We start from the raw sequence: 25139 nt of genomic DNA, 5'->3' as shown, positions 1-25139 counted from the left end.
ACTTTGGCAAACTCTCCCTACCGACTACCAACTGCATGAGTAGTCTTTCTGGTATCGTCCGTCATACTCATACATAAAATTGCAAAGTTTTTTGTAAGAGCCAAAAAACAAGGAAAATTCCAGCGATTTTTTTACATATCTCGGTGGAATAAAATATAATTGTAATTGGCGATTGAGAAAAAATAGAAAAAAGTACCGCAAGTGATAAAGCAATAACAAATCTCTGAGCAAATTAATAAAAAATAAAACGCAAAAAGAAAAAGGTGAATAAAGAAGATAATTTTTATGCAGTATCATCACATAAGAAAGGCAAGCAAGCAAAAAATCGAGACATGAAAAAAAAACATGGAAAATCGTTGGTGGTGTTGAAAAAAAAACAGGCGTAAATCTGTGCCCCCAAAAACAATAGATGAGTAAGAACTAAAAGTGTAGAATAAATGTGAAGAAAAACATAAGGAATTGTTTAAAGAGGAAATGAAGAAAGAACTTAAAAATTCGTTTTCTTTTTTGTTAATTGCATTTAGTTGTAAATAAGCAAAAAAATCTTCAAGACGAATGAAAGTTTTTTTTTTTTGTTTTTTCTCTTTGGGTGCGTATGTGAAAGAGACAAAAGGTTGGTTGATTAATGGAAATAAAAGTGCTGCCAAATTTGTAATTTGTTTTGCAAGTGTTTGTCGTCGTCTCCTCGATTTGTTTTGTGTTGTTGGTGGGTCAGTATTGTTTTTCATTTTGCTCTTTATTGATGGATGAGACGATAGAGAAGAATTGTGATTTCGGTTTTATGTCAAATTAGAAGAAAATAAAATACCTTTCTTTAAATTTTACACTTGTTAACAAATTAATAAAAATGAAAGGTAAAAAGTGAACAGTGTTTTGAAAATTAAATGCCCATCCTTTCTGTGTGCAGCTCGGGTACAATTTTAATAGAAATCTGTATGTGTTTTCGCTTTTAATTCAATTTGTGACTTTGTACATTGGTCTAAGCTTTCGTGTAAACGACGTTGTAAATCATTAAAAAAGCAAATTGTCGTCATCGCAATATTATTTCTTTGTTCGTTTGTTTATGAGTGTAAATGACTTTTGTTTGTTATCGTCGTCGTCGTTGTGTTTCCAGTCGTCAGCCAGTTACCAGTCAGTGGATTGATGCATATAATATTTTCCTGGTCTGACTGTGTGAGCCACAGTCAGTCAGGCTGCTGGTTGGTTGATGTGTTATTGTTGCCACTGCTTATCTTGTTTTTTGCCAGTGTTCATTTTCTCTACTGAATTTTTGTGATGTTATCTTCTCGTTCGTTTTGTGCAGAAGAAAGGAAAAACGGCTATCTACAGATATATGAAAAAATGCTGCCAAATTGTTGCACTTGTTGCCGTTATACACTTTGTCATTTGTCACAACACTTGCTCTCTTTATCACTGCTCTCGTTATTTTTCTCGCAAAGGACGTTATCACGTACAAAATTTCTAAAAATGAATTTGATTAATTGAAAGTAGGTTACAAAGAAAAATGTTATGTTACTGAGGAAGATGGTGGGATGCAATTGTTATCAAACAAGCATTTTAAAAATAGAAAACATATTCCATCGAATGTCATAAGGGGCGTTTATTTTTTGAAGGTTGAACTGATAAAGAGAACGATTAAAGCAAATGTTTAATGAAATGTAATTTTATAATATTAAAAAAATAATAAAATTCAACATTTCAAAGCAGGTGAAACATTTGGAGACTAGAATAGAAAATAAGGCTTAAGATGAGTTTAAGCATTAAGCTCGGATCGGGACCAAATTTTTTCCACAGGTAGGTCTCGTTGCCCTGATCACAAATATATATAACATTTATTGTGGAAGTCCATACTTCCCGAGATATGGGCCTCCGAAGATCCAAAAATTCCCTTGTTAACTGTCGGCTACTTAGAGCAAATTTTCAATTTAAAAGATATTTTGTTCCCGTGCCAAGATTTACACCATAGCAGAAAGTTTTAAATCCATGGCCGAAGTCCGGCTATATAGAAAAAAAATTATAATTTTATCCGAGCTTAATGCTTAAACTCAAATTGCTCCGAAAATAATAATAAATGTACCTACCTAGGTATATGAAATCAATGGATCGAAATCTGCAGTCTGGTTGATGGCTTTCTACTAGTGAAACGTTGAAATATCAAGCAAAGTCACTAAATGCAACTTATTGTGTCCATTGTCAGAACAGTCTGAAATCAAGCAGCTGTCAGGGTAATATGAAGTTTAGATTAAGTTCAGAAGAAGATAATAGCTCTGTTCCAGAATTAAAAAAGTTTTCACAATTTTTACCACATGCGTTCCCTTACACCAAAACAGAGCACATTTTATCTGGTAGTCGGTTACCACTTTTACGACTTTTGTGCTAGATACCCAAAGATTTTAAGAAACATAAAAAATACGTCTGTTTTGTAAAAAAAATGTTTGAAATTTCAAATGACTACGAAGCCGATTTTTTGTGTGCTTAAAGTGGCATTTTTTCTTTTCTCTGAGCCGTCCGAAGACGAACTGGAAGCAGATCAAAGCTACAATCTACTCTCAAAATCTTATCCGAAAATAGGAGTTGTTGTAGCAACCACCAAATGATGGATGTGGTATAAATGAATAAAGGTATACAAGGATAATTGGTATAGCTTGCTACTGCTAGAGAACCCGCTGCCGTGGGATTAATTAGTCTAATGATTGCCAGCTTTTGTAAATGACTATTTTTTCCTCCTATCCTCTGTTAGGATATGTCATGGTTGACAACTACTTCGCTTGGAGACCTTGTGGTCCTTTGGGTTCATCCTGATAAAGTGCTGAAAGAAGGAAAAAGATGTGCAAAAGAGATTTGAGAGAGATGTTGAAGATTTAGCTGTGGAGAAGAGAGAGTTTGCCATTTTATGGTACAACATCTTGTTCACCTCACCCATGATTTGTAGTCTCCGTTCCAATTGTCGCATGGCAGTTAGTTGACTCCTATCCATGCTTGACAGTATGATTATCCATATTTGTCAGTCATCCACGAATATTTCGGTTTTTGGAAAGTAAAAATCGATAAAAACGCATTTAAAACAGATCGTTTGTACGCCCTTAAGGGACGCTTTTTTAATTGGGCAACATTATTATCGCCGAGTCCGAACTAACATCTTACGACACCATTTCAGAGGATATTTGCACAGGTTCATGTCTGAAATACTAGAAATTGGGAAATAATGGGATTTAACCAACAGTTTAAGGATTAAAAATCAAAAGTTTAGCGGAGGACATACTAAAAGGAATGGATCGACATTTACCATTATGGAAGTGGATCTCCAGCCACTACACATAGTGCTATAGGAGGTTTTTACACCCTTCGGACTGTTTGCTCAAGAAGCATGGACTTGCCCCTGAAAAAAACTTTTAGCATCGTAATTGAGGCAGCGAATGCAAGTTGCTTCAACAAAAATCAAAGTGATTCGATAGCAGGTCTTAAAGTGAACTTATCCGAAATTTTGTGTGGGAGGTACCGGATGGAGTGGACAAATATAGTCCATATTTGAACCTGATCTATATCTAGTAGATATAGTATGGACCAATTCGTCCACTCCCTTCAAGAGTTACCGTACGAACAATTTTTCCGAACATTTTTGAACTCTTGTGGGGGAGGTTCCTGAAGGAGTCGACCGATATGGCTTACCTTCGAACTTAAACTATATTTGGACAAAATATTACTAAATTGTGGACCGAATCGGCAGATCCGTTCTAGAGTTATCTTGCCTTCCAACCACCTCACACGGAGTCATAGGGGTTTTTTTTGCAACTTTCATTATATTTTCTCAGGAAGTATGGACTTGCCGCTAATGAAACTTGTACCGTCGTACGGGGACAGTGAATACAAGTTGCTAAAACAAAAATCAAAACGATTCGAGAGATGGCCCTAAACTGAACTTTTCCGAGATTTTGTGTGGGAGGTACCCGAAGGAGTGGACCGATTGAGTCCACATTGAAACCTTATCTAAGTCTGGTACACATTTCACGATGTACAAAGTATGGACCAAATCAGTTACTCCCTTCAAGAGTTATCGTGCGCAAAATTTTCCGAACATTTTCGAGCTTTTGTGTGGGAGGAAGGAGTGGACCGATATAGCCCATCTTCGAACTTAAACTAAGTTTGGGCAAAATATTACGAAAGCCAAAATATGAACCGAATCGGTTCATCCCTTCGAGAGTTATCGTGCGCTCAAGCCAGACAGACAGACGGACGTTCCTCAATCGACTCTAAATTGTCTGAAACACATTTCGTCCAAACATACTTGGGGTCTAAAACTATTATTTCGATTGATGCACCTTTTGCCCGTATGAAAGTGTATATACCCTCGTTAGCATAAATGCTGAGGGTCACCATATGTACTTGCTGGTGCATACATAGATAAAGGTAGAAGATGGTACATATCGGTACCACCTCCCCCACTAAAATTCATAAATGTTCTCGTAACATGGTACCCGCGATAATTTAATACCCCGGTTACACATAACTGGATTAACCCAGTGGGTTTGGATTTGAAATGTCAATTCCATAGCGCAAACGTCAAATAAATCCTCTCGAAATGGGTTAACCCGGCAAAAAACTAGTGTAACCGCACTATTAGGATGTGTTGTAAGATATGGATTTTCCCCGACCCACTAATATTGTTGAATTATTTTCTTATCAATGTGTAGAATTTTATAAATAGAAAGTTGAAAAAAAACCATCGTGATATGGAACATTTCTAATAGCTACTAGTTGTTAAGACCTTAATGTGGGGTCAGGATACCAAGCATACATTATCCTTTTTGAGTATTGCTACAATCATATGTAGATACATATCATCGAGTTAACGAGATATGTACATATATAAGTCTGCACTTTTTTCTGCTTAGTTAGTATATTTTTTATCGAACGCGCAATTAGCACAATTTTTATCGTTCATGTTCCTTATCAAAACAATTCCATTGTATGGGTATTTAATATTATCTGAATTTAACCGGTTCTCTTCCCATAGTTCTCCTTTCGTTCACAAAATGTATTTTCTCAATGCAATTACGGCATCTCTGTTACTGAATGACATTAACTTTGTTGGTATCTCTCTCTCATTGTCATCCCATTGTTAGTGGCTACTACAAATATACTCTGAGATCAAACCTCAATTGTTATTATTGGCGCTTTCAGTCTTCTCCCCTGCTTGAGCTGGTGTCAGGTGTTGTCTTGTGCAGTTAAGTTTTTTTGTGCTTCTTCTGTTTATTTTGTGAATTATCGTTATTTTGCTTCATTTCAAGCTTAATATTTATTTGTATTTATTTGTTATTTTACTGCTTCTTTCGTCGAAATTGTCGAAGTCGATTTCAAGTAGAACGAAAAATAGATGACGCATCGTTTTGACGCTCCTAATAAAAATCAAACAAAAAAATATAAAAAAGAGAGGAAAATAAAACAATAACAATCAACAGCAGCAGTCAGTCATTTATTTTTTATCAGCTGTTTCTTCGTTGTTCTTTAACATTTAACACGCATTTAAATATTTCTTTTTCTCGTTTTCAACAAAGTGACAAAAGTTGGTAGACATAGAAAAGCAAAACAAGAAAAACAAGTGGATTTTCTTTTAATACGTCACGAATGTTTGTATTTTTTAACAAAGTGAAAGTTTGATTTTTGTTTTCTTTTTGCCCTCGCGGGGCTTTATTGTGTTGACAACGAGTGTGAGTGTGGTTGGTCTCTACTCGCCAACATATTTAAATTGATTATAATAGCTCTGTTCCTTTACGTGCAAGAATCTTCAAGTTTTACAACTTTTAACTCGAAAAGCGTTCCTTTACTTCAGACACCGTACAATTCATATGGAAGCAGTTTACAACATTTGCTACTTTTGCCGGTTTTACCACTTTCAAAAGTAAAGGAACAGACCAAATGTGTTATAGTGTGTTGTGGTTATTTTTTCTACAATAAATAAAAAGCGGTATGTCCAATCCACATCTTTCTGTTATGATGTTGGAGGGGTAGGCAATTAATGTTATTATACTCCCGTTTTTTTGCTTTATAGATTGCAAGCTATGTTCCATTTTGTGTCAAGTGCATTTTAAGTGCAGTGCAGTTGCTTTTATTCCTCCATATTTTATTGCCATTTAACTTAGCTCTCTCATTGTGCAATGATGTAGTATTTTGTTATTGTTATTGTTGTGTTGGTGTTTGTTGTTTTCATTTTCCATTATTTTTTTGTTTCACCTTTTTTCTTTATTGATTTGCTAAATATGTTAAGGTATGTATTTGATTTCAAAATCCAATATGCTTGGAAAAGTGTACGTTTTGCTGATTTTTCTTCATAAGAATATTCCTGAGACTATATTAAATTTACAAAAAAAAAATGCAAAAGCGAGCAATGGAGATATTTTATTGTAAAATAATTTTTCATCTTTGTTCCGTTTCTTATTATCTAACATATTTTTTAGTTTATTCTTAAATTGAAGTTTTGTTGTTTGTTTTCATAAAGATCACATGATTTTCTGCTACCTATTTTCATTCCATAATAACTATATTCCCATTATAGTGTTAATCAGGCATGACCAAAATGTTTTTCTACAACTTAAAGGGTAACCAGATTGGTTATATAGAACTTACATATGTATGTATGTAGAATGTGATAAAAATAAACCAAATAAGCATATTAACATTATTTAAATGTCGTTGAAGACTACGTGTCTGGATTAGGATGACTTTCACGGTAACACTCGAGTAAGTACTGCAACGAGAACATGCCATTGTATCGCCCTGCAGAAGGAGAAGGATCTTCTTTTGCTCATACAGATGATCCACTGGCCGTAGATTTAGTGGCTGATATTAGTCCTTGCGTGGAAAATGGTTTTAAGATCAGCCTTTCACAAATGACATGAGGGAAGGAAGGTACCTGGTCTGTAGGTGGTGGAATACAGGAGAGGTAGAGGTTAAACACCTTCGGGAACTCAATGTTTCACATAACGGGACTTGGACTTCTTCCGGAATTCCACGTATAACTGGCGTCCACACATACAAATCATATAATTGATTACCCAACGTTTCAAACTTGGCCGGATAGTAGTAAAGCCTTAAGAGTCTTTGTTACGGGTTACAAAACGAGACTGGTCTGTACGATTCAACTTTGCTGACATTCTTGCTTGGCTTCAGAAGCCCATGTGAGTGGTTAGCGACAGGTTGAGAACTTTGGTAAGATACTCGACTCAAGGCTCACCCAGCTGTTTCAGCATTACCATGAAGATACCATCAGGGCTTAACGCTTTGGATAACTTAGCGTTCCAGATGGTATTCCCAACATTGTAAATTGTGGAACTGTAGATTAAAATGACTTGCGCACCTCTTCGGATCAGTCTGCGTATAGTCGCCAAACGAGAGAGATTAAGGTCATATCTTCGTTCTTTCCAAAGTCCGAGAGTACCTTAACCGTTGCCCACAATACACTTATTCTGGCTCCAATGTAGCAATTCTTCAGATGATTTTGCCACTTGTTCCACTTATGCTTACCAACCAACCTGTTAACTTCCATCGTCAGCTCCTTGACGCTGTGGTCAATGGGGTTGGCTCGACGAAGCTCATCACACACATTTGCTGCTCTCGTCGCTTCTGCTGAAAAAATTGGTCTCAATTCGGGTATTTGACCAGCAGGCATAAAGCAGCGGGTTCTTTGATACCGGATTGACCCAGGAGCACAAAACACCCGTGTTCAGGCCAACTGCCACCTTAGTGTAAATATATATGTTTGTACATCCTTTGATTGTTGGTTTGTTATTTCTGCGTATCCATAACAGCGGAATTACCTACTAGGCGCACCCATCAAGGCTTCATCCTGCACTATCCTAAACAACTAAATATATAAGAGTGTCTAACAATTTTGGGTAATTCGCGGGTACTTTCATTTGTATAATTGCCCAGCTAAACCCACTCACCTTTCTCCGGATTCTTTATAGACGAAGCAGAATTTTTGAATCTGTACCCAAAGGAAATGGAACCAGACAACTGAAAGATACGCGAACGATCTCACTTGCGTTGTTTCAACAACAACTTCATTGGCATCAAGGTGGTCGAAACATACAAGATTTTCATTTATTACCAGAAGCAAGAGTGGTGGTCAGAGAACACCCCTTCCCCCCTGCGGTGTACCTCTGTTAAAAGTTTTTCTCAGGGAACTCTCTCTACTATGCGCGAATTGTCAATTCTGCACTTGACCATCTTATCAATCTATTCCATTAGGATGGAGAAAATGTCTGTGTTGCTGAGATCGTTATTGATGGATTGAACCTTTACATTATTAATTTTTCCTATTCAATCCAGCCACCTTATGTAAGGTGTTTACCCTTGATGTAAGCGTACTGAGGTCCACTGATTTTTTTCGAATCTAACTATGCCTTAATTTAAAGATTCCATCGTCTTCAATAGAAAGGAAGAAATACTAATTGGTCTATAATCTTTAGGTTATGTTTTACTCGGTCTCCCAGTTATGGGGATGTAGGTTACCTTCACCTCCTTCCATTGACCAGATGTGTGCGAGAAACACAGACAGTCCTTAAAAAACTCCGTCAAGATTGTTAAACCCGGCTTCGCTACATCTGAACCATAGCTCATATTATACCATCCGGTCCCGCCTATTTCAATAACTCGTTCTTTGAGATATAACTGGGGTTTCTCTCTGAACACACATATATATACATACCCATGCCTCTGAATAATAAACACGGTTAATATCTGGCCTGAGAATATTATTATTCGTGATATTTTAAATTAATTGAACTAATATGATCTAAGGATTTGTATTGAAAGATTATTTCTAGCGTAGTTGCACACTAGTCATGATGTTTAGTCATGTTAAAAATTAAGATTGCCAAAGTTTGAGCTCAATCAGAATATGCTAACACGTGCCACTGGAGCCTCAAAGTTTGCAAGGGCCCTTTATATAGCCAAAATTAAAATCTGACCCGATTTTCAAATTTTTTTTGTAGGATTACTTGTTTAGCCACTACAAAGAACTGGTGAACTGTTTGCATCGATTGGACAATAAATGTGGCCTCTAGAGTGATTTTGTGAAAAATTTCCTTTGGCGACATACAAATTTGTGTGGGACAAATTTGTATGTCGCCTTTGGCGAACTTCAAAGAAATCGCTCTATACACCACATTTACTGTCCAATCGATGCAGATTTAAGTGACTTAAGTGACAAGGATCGACTTTTGAAAACTTCTATTTATGCCAAGATTATTTCATATTTGTATTTGCAAAGTAAATTTAAACTTTTTTCTTCCAAGTTCACCTAGGGGGTTTGTTTCATTTTTGAAATAATTTTTCAGTTGTATCTCAAAACTTTTCTAATACCACAAAACTGATGTGGTTTATATAGGTTTGCGTTGTTTTATGTATAGTTTGAAATTTCTATTCATTTTCGCACTGCGATCAGTATGTATATCAATCAGTATAGTATATCAATAGTATATCAACATAGAATTTATGCTAAGGTTTCAGTAACATTTTTTTCATTTGCTTAACAAAAGTCGGCTCATTCCTCAAAAATGCAAACATTGCAGAATTTTCGAATCCATTACAAAACAATGGCAACTTATAATTCTGATTTTATGGGTTTATTAACTTTTGCTGGAATTTAAGAAATGAAGTAAACATTTATCATGAACAATTAGTCGGTTATCTCCGCCCACTATGCCATTTAAATTTCTCTGATCACCATGGTACACATTACTCACACACAACAACTGTATTATTAAATTTATAATTTCCAAATGATATGGTCATATAAATGCCATTTACTTGAATGGTGGTGAACAAATGAAGCGGGAAACTATGAAAATATCCAATGACATATAGCAGTTGTTATAGGACTAACACAAACAAATTCAAACTTCCTTTCATCACTCCTCTCTGAGATATTTTGATTCTATTTGTGGCAAGTGTTAATTTAATTGTGAAATGACAGCAAATGGAAGAGAACCAAACAAAATACACAATACCCCTTACTTGTTCCCTCGTCGTTTTCTCTTATCGGTCTTTCTCACATATGAACTTGAATTAATAAACACGAAGAGTTGTGTTGGGGACGGACGGGCGGGCATATCAAATGGAGAAATCGCAAACAAATATTTTTTTATTGAACGGTGGGAGTGTTGAGGGAGGAAGTAATTAGTATTGTTTTCTTGTTTTTCTTTTAAGCACAATAGTTAATTTAATATTTTACATAGAAAATGTATTTTTGAGATGTTTCGAATAGAGTTACAAGGGATTTTAAATGAATTTACAAAAAATATGAAGGGAAATTAAAGAGTAATATGATTTTCAGAAAAGGCTTTAAAGTATGTTTACATTGAAGCTCATTATCATAACAATAAGTGCTAGTGTAAATGTCATTTAATGTCTATTCTGAGGCTGCAAAGAAATCATTTAAACAAAGGCAATTTTCTTTGTCATGTCTTCTCAATTGTTATACTATTGTTTTACCCTAGGTGTAAAAAATAATTCCGTTGATAACAAACAATTTAACATACATTTTTGTTTACCATTCAATTAGAGTACATTCAGTCCATTGTGTTCTGTTTGTTTTAAAGTATAAGTCGTACTAGCAGATGAAGTCATGTGGTTGTTCCTCTGTTTGGGTTATCTTAAAATTATGTGATATTGTTGTTGTTGGTCGGTCGATTGTTGCATTCTGTTGTAATGCGAACAAATAATACGAAGACTTAAATCGTATAACCGCATATATGCGGCTAATTTGGTGTACGTACTTACGGAACTGAAGTTGAATCCCAGGGTTTCAGTTCCGTTGAAGAACTTGCGGCTGAATTATTACGTAGTCTGTGACACACAACATTTGTATTATATAAAAGCATAATCTTCAGAAGGTTGTTGTTGTTGTAGCAGCGTGAAACCTACGTAGAAGCATAGGTTTAATACTGGGTTGGCAGCCGCTGGCCGAAACACAATGGGTTCGGGTCAATCCGGTACGTAAGAACCCGCTGCCGTGGGATTGCTTCAGAAGGTTGGGGTTAGCTGTATGCATGATTTTAAAGATAATATGAGGAAACTGACGTTGACGAACTTGCGGCTGAATTTGGTGCCAACGTGGTGCAATGGTATGCACACCCGCCTTGCACGCTGAAGGTCGTGGGTTCGATTCCCCGGCCAGTCAAACATCATAATTTTCAACGTTGGCAAAATACCCCTCAGTAATGTTGGCGACACTTCCTGAGTATTTCAGCCATGTAAAACTTCTCTACAAGTGGTGTCTTAGGACACGCCGTTCGGACTCGGCGATAAACTGTAGGTCCCATATCATTGAGCTAATATGAATCGGGGTGCACTCATTGATATGAGAGAAGTCTCCCTTGTCCCTTCTGGGATGTTTGTGGAACAATTATTATTATAATCTGAGACACAAATCATCGGTATGATATAACAGCATCATCACCAGAAGTTCTAGAATATCCGGATACATGATTTATATATGGTCAACAGCGTTATATATGGTCAACAGGTTACTTTATCTGCAACCCAAGTGCTGCCGGCTTGTCGCAGATAACTGTGGCATGCGCGGACGACATGAACATGCTGTCGAATGTGACCCCTAGAATTTTGGGGTAGTTAGGTGGTCGGAATTCTGCAGCCATCGACCATGACATTCAACTCAATGCTCACCTCTGCAGTTCATATGGTGAACAAAATGGCTGTAGATTTAGTGGCGGATATTTGCATATTCTTCGCATGGAAAAATATGGTAAGATCAGTTAAATAAGAGTTCAGCCTTTCATAAATGACATCAGGGGAAGTACATGATGCCTAAATCGTACAATCATCCGCATACGTTACGATCTCAATGCCGTCTGGAGGGCGTGGAATACAGTAGATGTAGATGTTAAACAGTTCCAGAGATATCACCCCACTTTGGCGAACTCGCTCTTTCACTTCACGGGAACTTATTCCTGAATTCCACGTGCGGCTGTCGTTCACACACATACATATATAATGGATTATTCAACATTTCAAACTTGGCCGAAGGGTAGTCTGCTCGATGTCATCATACAGCGTGGAGTACATGACAGTATCAAAGGCTTTTGATAAGTCAAACGCCACCATCACTGTTGTACAAGTACCAAGCCGTGGCTCTGATTGAGTCTTCGACTAATATGTGTTGAGATGTTGTCGTTGTCGTGCTGTGCTTCTTACGGAATCCATGCTGATGATCGGCAACTGGATAGCTATTTCTGACGCTGGGGAGGATTAAAGCCTCAAGGGACTTTGTTACGGGTGACAAAAGCGAAATCGGTCTGTACGATTCATCTTTGCTGGCATCATTGTCTGACTTCAGTAGCGGGACCACTCTGCCGATTTTCCATACTTCAAAAACGATGTGGGTGGCTAGCGTCAAGTAGAGAAATTTAGGGATATACTCGACTCCCGGCACATCCAGCTATTTCAGCATTACCATCATCCAAATTGGATGATTTGGATGAAGGTAATGCTGGTGATTTAGCATCCCTGATGTTATTCGCAACATCATCCATTATAAATTGTGGTGATACATCCTCGACAGGAAGAGATCTAATCCGATGTAGTATTCCCTTCGCCCTGTCACTCCCGGTGTGCTCGACAAACTGTCGATTGAAATAACTTGCACACCTTTTTGGACCAGTCAGCGTAACGTTGCCAAACGTGACTGAGGTCTTACCTTCTTTCTTTCCAGGATTCGAGAGTGACCGTTGCCCAAAATTCAGTTAATCCGGCTCCAATGTTGCAACTCTTCAGATGATGTACCCACTTGTTCCGTTTATGCTCACCGACCAACCTGTTAACTTTCAGTGTAATCTCCCTAAATCGGGGGTCAAAGGGGTTGGCACGATTTGGTTCATAACGATCATCTGCTAATCCCGACGTCTCAACTGGGAAGTTTGGTTTCACTTCGGGTATTCGACCAGCAGGTATATGGCGAGCAGCTGCTGCCGTGATGTTGTCTCGGAACGTCCTTTCTGCTACCCGAGAATCAGAAGGGTTGGGCAGATCTCTAAAGCTGTGATTAGTGAACACTTTAAAACTCGGCCAAATAGTTTTCCCATGATTGATGAAAGTGCGGCGTTCAGAGGCAATGAAATCGGCATTAAGCATTTTAATTTTACTGATTTTTGTCGGTAACTCCAAAAATGTGTTAGAGAATCGCACTACAGGTGACACGATGGTTAGTCTGACGAACTGTGACACTCTCCGCAATTCTAATAGGAGCGTCCTCTGCTCAGCCAGCGGTATACCCCTTTGGTCATTTCCGAGTGCCGAATGCGGCAACTCATGATGAGCATTAAAGTCCCCCCAAGACCAAAAGGGGGCTAATGTTGGGCCTATAACATGGAGTACGTTTGAACGTTTCATTCCTCGGCAGTTCCACACCTGACTGCTACCCCCATTTGTCAACATTTATGGAGTTTCCTTTTGTGGTTCTACTAATCATCGATTCCTCTTATTTATAGCTCTACACACTTTGCTGAAAATTCAAAACTATGTTCCAACAAATTGCTCAAAATTGTTCTTGAAAAATTCTCGATTACATCTCTGATTATTCTCATCTCATATTTTCTTAATATGAGGAAACCTGACGTTGTCCTTATAAATATAAATAAAACAAATATGGGTCGTTTGGAAACAATAAACTCGTTTTCTGTTGTTGTTAAAGCGTTGTGAGAGTTATTTTGACTTTGTATGATTTTATTTTTATTGTTATATATAAAATGAGATAAATTTAACTTTGTTAAACTCAGGAAATGATTGTTGGGAATTTTTTGTGTACATACTTCCACTCCCCTCATTCCTTTTCTGTTTAATGCGGATCATTTGCTTGTTGCTTTTACGAGAATTTTTGAAAGCACGAAAACCCAATTTATATGTATTTCCCATATACTCATTCCCAGTTTTATTATATATTTAGCAAATAAGAGTTTAATATGCACTGGTGGTCATTCGCCCCTTTTTGATAAAATTTTATTATTATTTACAACATAAACAGTTTGAAAAACGCCCAACATAAAATTTGATAAAACTGCTTTATTTTGTACAAGGCAACTAACAACAAAAACTTATCAGACCGTCAAAGATTTTAAACTGAAGGTTAGATAAGTTGCGTTATAAGCACTTCCCATGTTTGTACCGCTATCATTCATTAATGGTCAAATATCTTATTTTTGAATTGTGATTTGGCATATCATTTTCATCGTCAAGTTTTGTTTCTTTTCACTAACTACTGTAATACGCAAACACTTATGATTCACCGAAAAAAAACAGAAAAATAATAGCACACATTACGGGACAATTGTTGAAAAAAGTCCACAAAATAGATTTAGACCTAAAACGTACTACAACAACGAAAATAATCACAAACGCCACAAAAAGCTAGATAAGATTGCGGGCCGGCAGTGTCACATTCACATAAATGACAAAACCTTAAAACAAGAACGACAACAACAACTCAACTAATGACGCAGCTTAGGTATAACTGACAGACAGACACCACTTGTTCTTTCAAAGCGAAATTCCAACAAAAAGCTTTCAAACATTTTTGCAGATATTGTCGTGTTGTGCGGCGGCGGAGGAGGAGGAGAAATTTTAAGCTGTACAAAATAGAATTATAATAAGTTCTACTTTAGTCATAAAGTAAACAGAAGCTTGGAAATATAACTTTGGATGCGACCTCATTCACAACAATTATATTGACGACTTACATTGTTCCAGATCATCAAGAAAATTGATTTTGAGAGGAAAGCTTCGTGCCAAGAATTGACAAAAAAATTTTTTTATTGAACTATCACTTTGTCACTATCCACACCTTCACGTTGTGGTTGCCATATGAATAGTCGGGTTTTGCATAGTTTTGCATAAGAAAATGGGAGTTTAGCAGGGGCCTGGGATGATGCACTTTTTTCTATCCAGCCAAAGGTTATCGCATTTTAATTCTGGACTATTTTTACGGGATGCGTAAGCAATGTCGCTCCAGACACTCAGCCGTAAGCCACCTTCACAGCTAGATTCTAATAATAATCTGGATAAAGTATTCCATAAACGCCACAAGTTCACATTTAATGAATCTGGTAAGAAATTGCCACCTGAAGATGAGCGGTTCCCACCCCGGTTGACGCACTTTGCCAGTCGTTCTTCCTGACATCGACCTCACATCGTTTTTTCCATATTCGATCGCGCCATCAATTTGGTCTCAATGCTTCTTTTGATCTTGGCTGAGTTAAATTGACCAAGTTTGCTTCGGTACCTGGCGTTATTCTGCAGTGATTGTTTCCGTTTATGGCGTGTACATATATTCGGTTTGATAGGTCCGTTCATTTAGCAGTTCACATTTGTCGGAATTCTGATACCATAGACCATGACATTCAGCTCAGTGCTCACCTCCGCAGTCCATGTGGTGAACAGATTGGCCGTAGATTTAGTTGAGGATATTTGCATATTCCTCATATGGAAAAGGTGGTAAGATCAGTGAAATAGGAGTTCAGCATTTCATAAATGACATTAGGGATCGAACAATCATGCACGTACGTAACAATCTCAATGCCGTCTGGAGGGTATGGAATACTGGAGAGATAGAGGTTATACAGTTCCGTTGATATAACCCCACCTTAGGTTAGGTTAGGTTTGGGGATGTGTAGTCAATATATATGTATATTGACTACGCCACTCGGAGACCTTTCGGTCCATTGTGATCATCCTTAAAGAAAAAAGAGGTTCAGAATTACCTGAAAAGAGAAGAGAAAAGAGAGAAGAATAAAGAAAAAAGGGGTGTGGTTTGGAAAGTAGTAATAAATGAATTATTAATAAGAAAGAATGAAGATATAATAAAGACAGAGAGGGTGGTTTATTTGGCGATGGTGGAAAAAACTGTCAGAGAAGTAGTTACGCTTATGGGTCGCGCCGTCCCAGCCAATTCAGATTTTTGATGATGTTGTTTATGATTGTTGGTTCCATGTTTGAGTAGATGGTTATGCTTGGAGGAAAGCGTATTCCTGTTAATCTATACCGCTTTCGAGTTAACATCGGGCAACGACATAAAATATGCTCGATCGTCTCCGTTTCCTCCTCATCTTCACAGAGCCTGCAATAGTCCACGCCATCATCCTGCCATTTGCCGATAAAAGCTCGGATGTTGCAATGGCCGGTAATGACTCCCGTCAATACCCTGATTTCTGATATACTCAAACTTAAAAGTGAAGTTGTTCTCTTTGTTGAAAGATTCGGCCAAATGGCCCTTGACACGTTGCACCTTGGTTCATTATGCCATAGTTCCTTGGCTTGTTCTTCAAAGAACGTCTCCACCTTCCGAAAAACGTGACATATGGGTGGTTTAATAGAATCAGTGATAGCTTGACTTGTTGATTGAGATCCATGTCTTGCCAGTTCATCTGCCTTCTCGTTTCCCACAATGTCACAGTGTCCCGGTACCCAGCAGAGTCGGACAGCGTTAGTGAGGTTCGCCAAAGCAGTTCTACACTCAAGAACGGCCTCAGACTTGATATTGGGGAATTTGATGGCTTTAAGAGCGGGCTGACTATCAACGAAGATAGTCACCGGTTCAAAGATTTCAGCATCCAGACTTTTTATCAACTCTGCGGCCATTTTGATCGCGAAGATTTCTGCTTGGAAAACGCTACAGTCGCTGTTCAACCTATATGAGTATTCGAGGCAAAGCTTCTCGCAGTAGACGCCAGCTCCGGTACCTTCTTCCATCTTGGAACCGTCTGTATAGAAAGCCAGACCGCCCAGAGGAGGGTTACTACGGATCCAGTCATTTCTACTAGGGATAACGACCTAAAAAACATTAAATCTATGGATTGGTGATAAGTAGTCGCTGAATTTCCCCTGCTGATTTAAGATATGGTTTGGCCCTAGCTCCCGAAGAATGCATGCATGACCATAGGTGCTGTCACGCCCACGATTCAATTCATGTAGCCTTAGGGCACTACGTGCTGCTTGACCTTTGATGCTAAGTCTCGTGGACAAGAGGTTTAGCATCGCGTTCAGAGCTGCTTGTGGTGTACTTCTAAAAGCTCCAGTTATCAGAATCGAGACGGCCCTTTGCACCTTGTCTATGTTGCCCCAGTTGCCCACCTTGAGGAAGTCCCTGTTTTACTCTAAATGGCTTCGACTTACCTTTACTTACTTGGATGGCTTTTATACTAAACAGAACGAAGGTGGTTTTGCTTTTAGAACTCTTTACTTAGACCAAAATAGCATCTGTTGGTCAATAATATTCTTCTCTTGATTTCATAACTGATGTTGTTAGCTTTATTTATGTCGGTGCCGAGGTAGATAAAGTCATTTACTACCTCAAAATTGTAAATCTGAACATCAACAGTTGGTCCGAGTCTACTGGACATCTTGAGTGTTGATATCATAAATTTGGTCTTATCGCCGTTGACTGCCAGACCCACTTTGACAGACTCTTTTTCAATATTCGCAAAGGCGCCTGTTACGGATCGAGTTGAATGGCTTCGACTTATTTTTTTCTTAATTCCACGTACGACTATCGTTCACATACAATTGACTATACAAACTTGGCCACAGGAGGATAGTCTGCTTGATGTCCTCAAACAACGTGCAGTGGTTGACAGTATCAAAGGCTTTTAGCAAGTCGAACGCAACCAACCAAGTCTTTGACTTATATGTGTAGAGATGGCGTGCAGCGCTGTTGGTGTGCTGTGCTGCTTACGGAACCAATGCTGACGATCAGCAAATGGATAACTATTTCTGATGCTGGAGAGGCCTAAAGAAAGCCTCAAGAGTCTTTTCTACGGCGACAAAAGCGAAATCGGTCTGTACGATTCACCTTTGCTGTGGCACCCTTGCATGCATTCAGTAGCGGGAACGCCCTGCCCATTTTCCAAACTTCGGAAACGATGTTGGTGGCTAGCGACAGGTTGAGAACTTTGGTGAGATACTCAACTCACGGTTCAATGATCCTCGGAAGACCGGTTACAACAAGCAACCAGTGACTTTCGTCGATTCTCCCGTCGGGGTCAGCTCGGTCAATGATTGTCAATCGAAAGTAGTCAACGGGCATCATTGGGGACGGTCTGGCGTTGGGCTTGTTGTACCCTTGTTCATGTGCCTTGAAGATCGCTTTCCCGTGTAGGTAGTTGCCTTCTCTATACTGTACTTGTTCATCTTGGGTCTCTGGGCAATGGCAGCTGCGTAGGAGGTCGATGGGTTGGGCGAGGGTAGGAAGCCTTCTGAAGATCGAACTCGTTTCACAGTTAAAAACTGTGAAGCTATGTCCGTCTTCTCAGAAGATAGTGGTTTCTCAGTTGCTTCAGCCACCTTGACTTCCTTGCAGCCTGTGGAGGTTCTTGGACCCGTTTTGTCATCCGTTTTAACCTTGCCCTCCGGTTTGGGGCGGGATTAAGTTAAGGTCACATTAGGCAAATATTTGCTCCAGCGACCGGAAGTATGCTCGTACTGAGAGCAAGTGAGCATAAATTTCAATGCATTTTTTACGCTCATTTGCTCTCAGAAAGCGGACACTACCGGTCGGTGAAGCAAATATTTGTCTAAGGTGACCTTACCTTTAGAGGCAAGTCTCTTCGCCAAACGTTCACTTTTTTGGAAGTCATTTGGTTTAGGTTCAATCCCTTTTGGGTTGAGGTCTGCTTCGGAGTAGAGATCGACTCCACTTTCTTGCATTGGGCAGCAGGCCACGTCACTTCTACTTTTTTTGCTTTCCACCGTAGCCTCCTTAAGGGGTTTTGATTTATATAAGGGGAGGTTCTCTCGAACTTAATGATGTACCTCAGCTTGCTTTTGATGAAGAACACCTCCGGTCCGGTCCATACTCTCTTTCTACATTTTACTCTCGTCTTCCCCAGTAGACTTGGCTGGGATCACCGTAGTGCCCAGATCGTCGTCAGTTTAGATCAACATGTCCTGCGGGAACGTGCGGATTTTGAGAGAGGGAGGAGTTATACATCTATTAGAGGTTACTCTCTCTTAGATGCAACTTTTCTAACCCCATCATACTGAAGATCTAGAGAACCCCAAGGTTGAATTGTCATCTTGGACCAGGTGTGTCGGAGGTTACCCTCAGACTTCTTCTTTTTCTTGATTTCGAGTTTCGGATGAGATCTACCGATTGTAAATCATAGTCGTTCTTAGCCGGGAAAGACAGACATATTATCCTTCTCTCCTCCCCTTGCTCTCGGTGTTTCTTTAGAGGTAACCAATGTCCTCGTCTGGTATGGAAGTCGTCCGAGAGTCTATAGCCACTTATCTTGTTGGCCTAATAATTGACCCAATCATTTACTATTTCACTGTCCGTCATGTTGAATTTCATGACCCCTCAACTTCACTATATTGGGCTCTAGATCATTACCCGACCCAGTGGGTTTGAAAGAGTGAAAAATAATGTCAATTGGGAGTCACTGTCCGCTTACCATTAGCCCTTATTAAACTGGTTCAGAATGAAAGAAACGCGGAGGAAGCAACCTCCAAAGGATTGGCCCAATTATTTATATTGTACTGTCCATCATGTGACAAGTTTTAGAATCATAAATGTTTTAAAATCAATTCGTCATGTCTTAAATGTGATACTATGACATAGATCTACTCTTCCACTTGCAATAACTTCTCAATATAAGTCAAATATCCTTTGTCGCGATCAAGTACAAACTATGTTAAGCTCGAAACGTGCGGCTCCCACCCTTTTTTATTTCTTATAAACCGATGGGGTGTGTATGAAATTCTGTAGCTGTCATTATGGTCTATCAATCTTGTTAATCAAATGAATAAATAAAATAAAAATAAATTGTGAAAACTTTAAAATAGGAATTTTACAGTACACGTACGTCTTGGGGTCCAAAGCCGCCCTTTGCTATTTTCAATTTTATTAAAAAACAAATTTTTGACGACGAAACAATACGTCTGTGTCTTGATTTTATTGCTTGAATTGCGTTTTCTTCCATCTAACAGTAAATAAAATTTCAAATCTAATCTTGTTTTTTAACTCTTCTCTTGTTATTCCAGATTATTCATCCGTTATATTATAACAAAGAAAGTGTGATCAACCGTCCTCTAAGGAATACTTACCACACCAGCATTAATTCGTTACATTCGCATATTTTTTTGTTTTTATATATTTCCAATTAATTAAATTCTTTGTTCGGAACAAACTAACCGCCTACTATATTTCCTGACTTCTTCTTCTTCTATATATCATTGATTGTGCATCGACGTAGTACATAAATCTAAAAAAAAAACAAGTGGTAAAGTAAAATTTTCCCCAAACTAACGCGGACGACGTTAGAAATTTAAGCAGTAAATCTCCCAAAAACAAAAAAAAAAAAAAAACAGAAACAAAACAATGGCAACAACACCACGTTCTGGTGGCTCTGCTGGTGGTGGTACAGCTCAACGTCCAAATGGTACATCGCAAAGTAAATCATGCCAATTCAAATTGGTATTATTGGGCGAATCGGCTGTTGGTAAATCATCATTGGTGTTGCGTTTCGTTAAGGGACAATTTCATGAATATCAAGAGAGTACGATAGGAGCAGCATTCCTAACACAGACCATCTGTATAGAAGATACAGTGGTGAAATTTGAAATTTGGGATACTGCAGGACAAGAAAGGTAAGTCAAGTTAAATACCCATTTGTATTGAAATGTAATTGTTGTTTCTTTGCAATTACAGATACCACAGCTTAGCTCCCATGTATTACAGAGGTGCGCAGGCCGCTATTGTTGTATATGATATCCAAAATCAAGACAGTTTTCAACGTGCAAAGACCTGGGTTAAGGAACTACATAAACAAGTAAGTATAAGCCAGCTATATTTAGGGATAAATTGCGTCCAGTTGGCAACTGACGAGTCATCACGACCTTAGCCATACCCATTACCCCCTTAAATGGATGGGGGGAACCATCAACAAACAAAAAACGTTGTGTTTATTAGATTATCATCGTGTTTTCCGACTGATTATTGTGTTTGTTTTCCTTCCTCTTTTGTATTATTCGCCATTCGTTGCAGTTTATTAAATTTATCAGTTATTTTAACAGCATTGTTTTTAGCTGGTTGCCTGCCTGCAATCATAAAGTTCATTGCCTCCAATGTGTATTGCGCAGAATTTTGATATTTTAATTTATTTTTTTCTGTCTGAACATTGCTTTGTTTTTTGCCGGAGTTTCTTACTTTGTAAGCTATTTTAGGATTAAAGGACGCGTAATTGTCTTAATTGGATGCTACTTCACACGGAGACCTTATCCTGGAAATTGTTAAAAGGAAAAAATAGCAAAGGATATTGTGGAAAGTAATAAAATAATAAAAGAATATTAGTATTAGGAAGACAAATTGTTGGCCACATAGCGTGGTGTGATAGATACTTCTCACTGTAACCGTTTCAGACCTTTGGCAAAAAGAAGCAGACTTTTCGGCTCGGCTTCGCAGAAGGTTGTGGACCATGTGTTCACTCATGATTCCTAGTGTCTTGATCTTGAGCTTTGTTCAGCGACATAGTAAATGCTTGCTCATCTTCGCATAGCCTGCAGTAGTCAGCATTATCATTTCCCCCCATTAGTAAGACATTGATCCAATTTTGCAGTGGCCGTTGTTGTTGTTGTAGCAACGTGTGTTTGGGGTGTGGTTCTGCGTTTGAAGAGGATTGACAGCTGCGATCGCTGTAGCAAATCTGGCTAGCTTTATCCCTTTCTTTAGCTGAATATTTTTCCACTTTTATTCATGACTGACGGCGCACAGCTTACCACAGACCGACCTATCACGACATATGTTGTCAACAAGGTATTTTTATCTGCATCTCAAGTGCTACCCTCTAGGGACTTGGGGACCTTGTTTCTCCATCTCAGCTTGTGGCAGATATCGGTGGTATGCGCGCACGAAGTGAACATGCTGACGAATGTGACTCCTAGAATCGTGGGGTAGTTAGTGGCCGGAATTCTGCTACCATAGACCATGACATTTAACACAGTGCTCACCTCTGTAGTCCATGTGGTGAACAGAGTGGCTGTAGAATAAGTGGCTGATATTTGCATATTCCTCACATGGAAAAAGGTGATAAGATTAGTCAAAAAGGAGTTCAGTCTTTCACAAATGACATCAGAGAAGGTACCCTCGCTAAGATCGTACAATCATTCGCATACGTTATGAACTTATTACCGTCTGGAGGGGATGTAAAGCAGGAGATGTAGAGGTTAAACATTTCACTCTACGGGGCTTGGACTTCTTGACCCTTTATTCCGTATACGACTGGCGTTCGTTTCAAACTTGGCCGGAGGGTAGTCCCCTCAATGTTCTGAAATACGGTGGAGTGATTTGTGCTTTGAGTCCTCGACTAATATGTAGGGAGATGGATGGCCCATGCTGATAATCGGCAAATAGATAGCTGGGGAGGAGTAAAGCCTCAAGAGACTTTGCTGCTAAGCATTCCATCAATCAATTTATCAGTGTAGATAGAGGTAACACCCAGTTTTTGAGGGAATTGTGGATGGATGCAAGAATGTACTTTATATTTCAAGATATACTGTTATCGTGTAGTTTGAGCCTTCCGTATTTCTCTCGTTAAACCTGACAACATCATTCAATAATGTTTCTACCGTTTTACCTTTGCTGTAGGCATATTGAAGATTGATTGAAAGCTTGGCGTGATATCAAGTTCCAGCCACGTCTCCAAGATTTTTAGCAAAAAGGAAGATATGTTGATCAGTCTATAGTCTTTTGAAAGTGTATGACTTGACTTCCCTGCCTTGGGGATGTATGTCACCGTGACTTTCCTTCATAGAGCCGAAATGAACGATAAACAACACAGACAGGCCCTGAAAATATTTTCCAGTTGTGGAATCAATACCTCTGATGCTATAGTGCTGCTGGTACGTCCATGCAGTTAGGGAAGTGGTGTGTTAGCTAAGAGATCCAGGGTCTCTAGATCAATGTTTGATGTGTCATCTTAACGGTTGATACTCCCGATATCATTAACTCTTTCTATCGACTCGTTGAGACAGATCCGAGATTAGTCTTCTTGATTTCGCTGTTGTACTTGTTGAAGGACACTTTATAGTTCTCCTAATCCGCGTACGCTTTATGCTAACGAGGTATATACACCTTGTCCATATCTACATTAGGCAATGTCCGTCCATCTCTCTGTCTGGCTGGCTGGGATCAACCGATTCGGTCCAATTTTTGACCATCGTAATATTTTGTCCAAACTTAGTATAAGTTCGAAGATGGGTCATATCGGTCCACTCCCTCGCATCATTTTTATTTAACTGCTTTAAGGTTCGTTCGAGGATGCTGAAAATGTGATGGAAAGTCGGAAATGAACATGTCTTTACCAAAAAAACTCTCTAAAGTAATCATTTTATATATTTATTTTTTTCCAGGCCTCTCCTAACATTGTTATTGCCTTGGCTGGTAATAAAGCAGATCTTTCAAATATCCGTGTTGTAGAATATGAGGAAGCTAAACAGTATGCTGAAGAAAATGGTTTGTTATTCATGGAGACCTCAGCAAAAACCGGCATGAATGTGAATGACATTTTCATGGCTATTGGTAGGTTGAATTTCTAGAGTCGAGACTTTTTAACAACTTTGTTCACACACTAATCTTTGAATGTTTTTTTCTCGTTCCTTAGCCAAGAAATTACCTAAAAACGATGGAGCTAATAATCAAGGGGCGGGTGCCGGTAGAAGGCTAAATGAAAATGAAAATAACCGACAGACGACCAATTGCTGCAAGTGATGTCTTTTTGTAGGTAAGACAATTTTCACCCAAAAAGTTTGCAATTATTGCGGAATCTTAAATAAAAATACTTTTTCTTTTTGCCTTTTAGAAAATAAAATTTCCAACGAGAGATTTGAAAAATTTATTATTATGCTGATAATTATAAATAAACAAATATTTAAAATTTAAATTTAATTAAAAAGAATGAAAATGTAAGAAGGAAAACAAAAACAAACCCAAAATCCATTTAAAAACAAAATCATAATGATGAGGATGCTGATGAATATGGAAAAAAACATAACGTGTATGGAAACCGATTTAGAACACTACTACAACAACAACATCAACCAGAACAACATCAAGTACATAGTTATACTACTACACAAGAACAACCGACAAAAAGAAAACCCCTCTTCTTTATATAACAGAAGAACGGAAAGAACGATAATAATAATATTAAATATAATTTAAACAAAAAATAAAATCAACAACCTACAACAACACATAATGAGTAAAAACAACCAGAAACATGATAAACAATTACCATAACTCTTTAATAGAAAATAAAGTCACTTTACGAAAAACCGAAACAAAAACAGCGATGATTTTATTTTGAAATAATTTAGGGGAAATCGATGTAATAAAAACATTTAGTGCGATAGAATTTTTGCGAAAGAACTTCACTACTAGTCGTGAAGTGAGGCTGGTCAGGCGTAGCTTCTCGAAGTGGATCTTCTATGCAAACAAAAACCTGTAGCTTGCAACGTTACATGCTTTTCATGTTTTGAGGAAAGAAACTTATTGCATTACTCTTTTCGATAGCTCGTTATTGACAACTGATCTCTATGACATAAAAATTACCCGATGATCGCAGAGATGTGGCTCTCTAAATCCAAAACTGCTGTAGGGATTATAGTGTCTAGTGAAATGATAGCAAAATTGACTAATTGTCACAGCTTAATGTTTATAAACAAAAATCTGTCAAGCGGTATTTTATGCACATAGCATGCAATTAATTAGGGATAACAATCTTCAAATTTCTTCAAATTAATATCTGGAAATCTGACCGAACCAATGACTATCCAAGTAGTGATCTACTTATCAAAGATCCTCTCATGCCGGGATGCTAGCCGACGCCACCATCCTTCGCTGTCTTAGTTTTGCAGTAGGATGAATTAAAATGGAGACTTGTTGATACCAAATCGACTCAACGAATTTAGAATTTATTGTTGTTGTATATGAACGTTTTTAATTAATTGTATTAATCGAGCTAACATGACCTAATGAGTTTGAAAAAGTGAATTCTAGCGAAGTCCCACACATCCAACCATTATGCTACGTTCGTTTCGCTGGTGGTTTAATTCAGCTCATCAGGCATATAGGA

General features: G+C 38.3%; 1 protein-coding gene and 1 long non-coding RNA gene across 11 annotated transcripts; one reads left to right on the top strand and one right to left on the bottom strand.

Annotated features, from left to right (window-relative positions):
* On the top strand, positions 1 to 24351 carry Rab5 (RAS oncogene family member Rab5). Of its 10 annotated transcripts, XM_073969706.1 has the most exons (7): positions 5222 to 5464; positions 5556 to 5708; positions 20262 to 20655; positions 20717 to 20837; positions 23416 to 23584; positions 23667 to 23786; positions 23865 to 24351. In XM_073969706.1, exons 3-6 carry the CDS (start codon positions 20387 to 20389, stop codon positions 23771 to 23773), a joined length of 666 nt encoding a protein of 221 aa, XP_073825807.1. In that variant the 5' UTR covers positions 5222 to 5464; positions 5556 to 5708; positions 20262 to 20386; the 3' UTR covers positions 23774 to 23786; positions 23865 to 24351. The 10 variants fall into 10 exon arrangements, with proteins under 10 accessions (XP_073825799.1, XP_073825801.1, XP_073825806.1 ...); XM_073969698.1 differs by lacking the exons at positions 5222 to 5464; positions 5556 to 5708 and adding an exon at positions 1 to 263 and having other exon boundaries at positions 20050 to 20655; XM_073969700.1 differs by lacking the exons at positions 5222 to 5464; positions 5556 to 5708 and adding an exon at positions 36 to 309 and having other exon boundaries at positions 20050 to 20655.
* Positions 718 to 2217, bottom strand: LOC141394805 (uncharacterized). The gene is made up of 3 exons (XR_012410489.1): positions 2082 to 2217; positions 1517 to 1619; positions 718 to 1461 (listed from the first exon to the last, which is right to left on the bottom strand). It is a non-coding gene; the product is annotated as an uncharacterized lncRNA (long non-coding RNA).
* Positions 24352 to 25139: the final 788 nt, after the last annotated feature.

This window comes from Musca autumnalis, unplaced genomic scaffold (genome assembly GCF_047663935.1).
Source record: "Musca autumnalis isolate F117 unplaced genomic scaffold, ASM4766393v1 scaffold_2, whole genome shotgun sequence".
NCBI classification, from domain to species: Eukaryota; Metazoa; Arthropoda; class Insecta; order Diptera; family Muscidae; genus Musca; species Musca autumnalis.
Note: the sequence above shows the minus strand (reverse complement) of the source record. Positions and strands in the feature narration are given on the sequence as shown.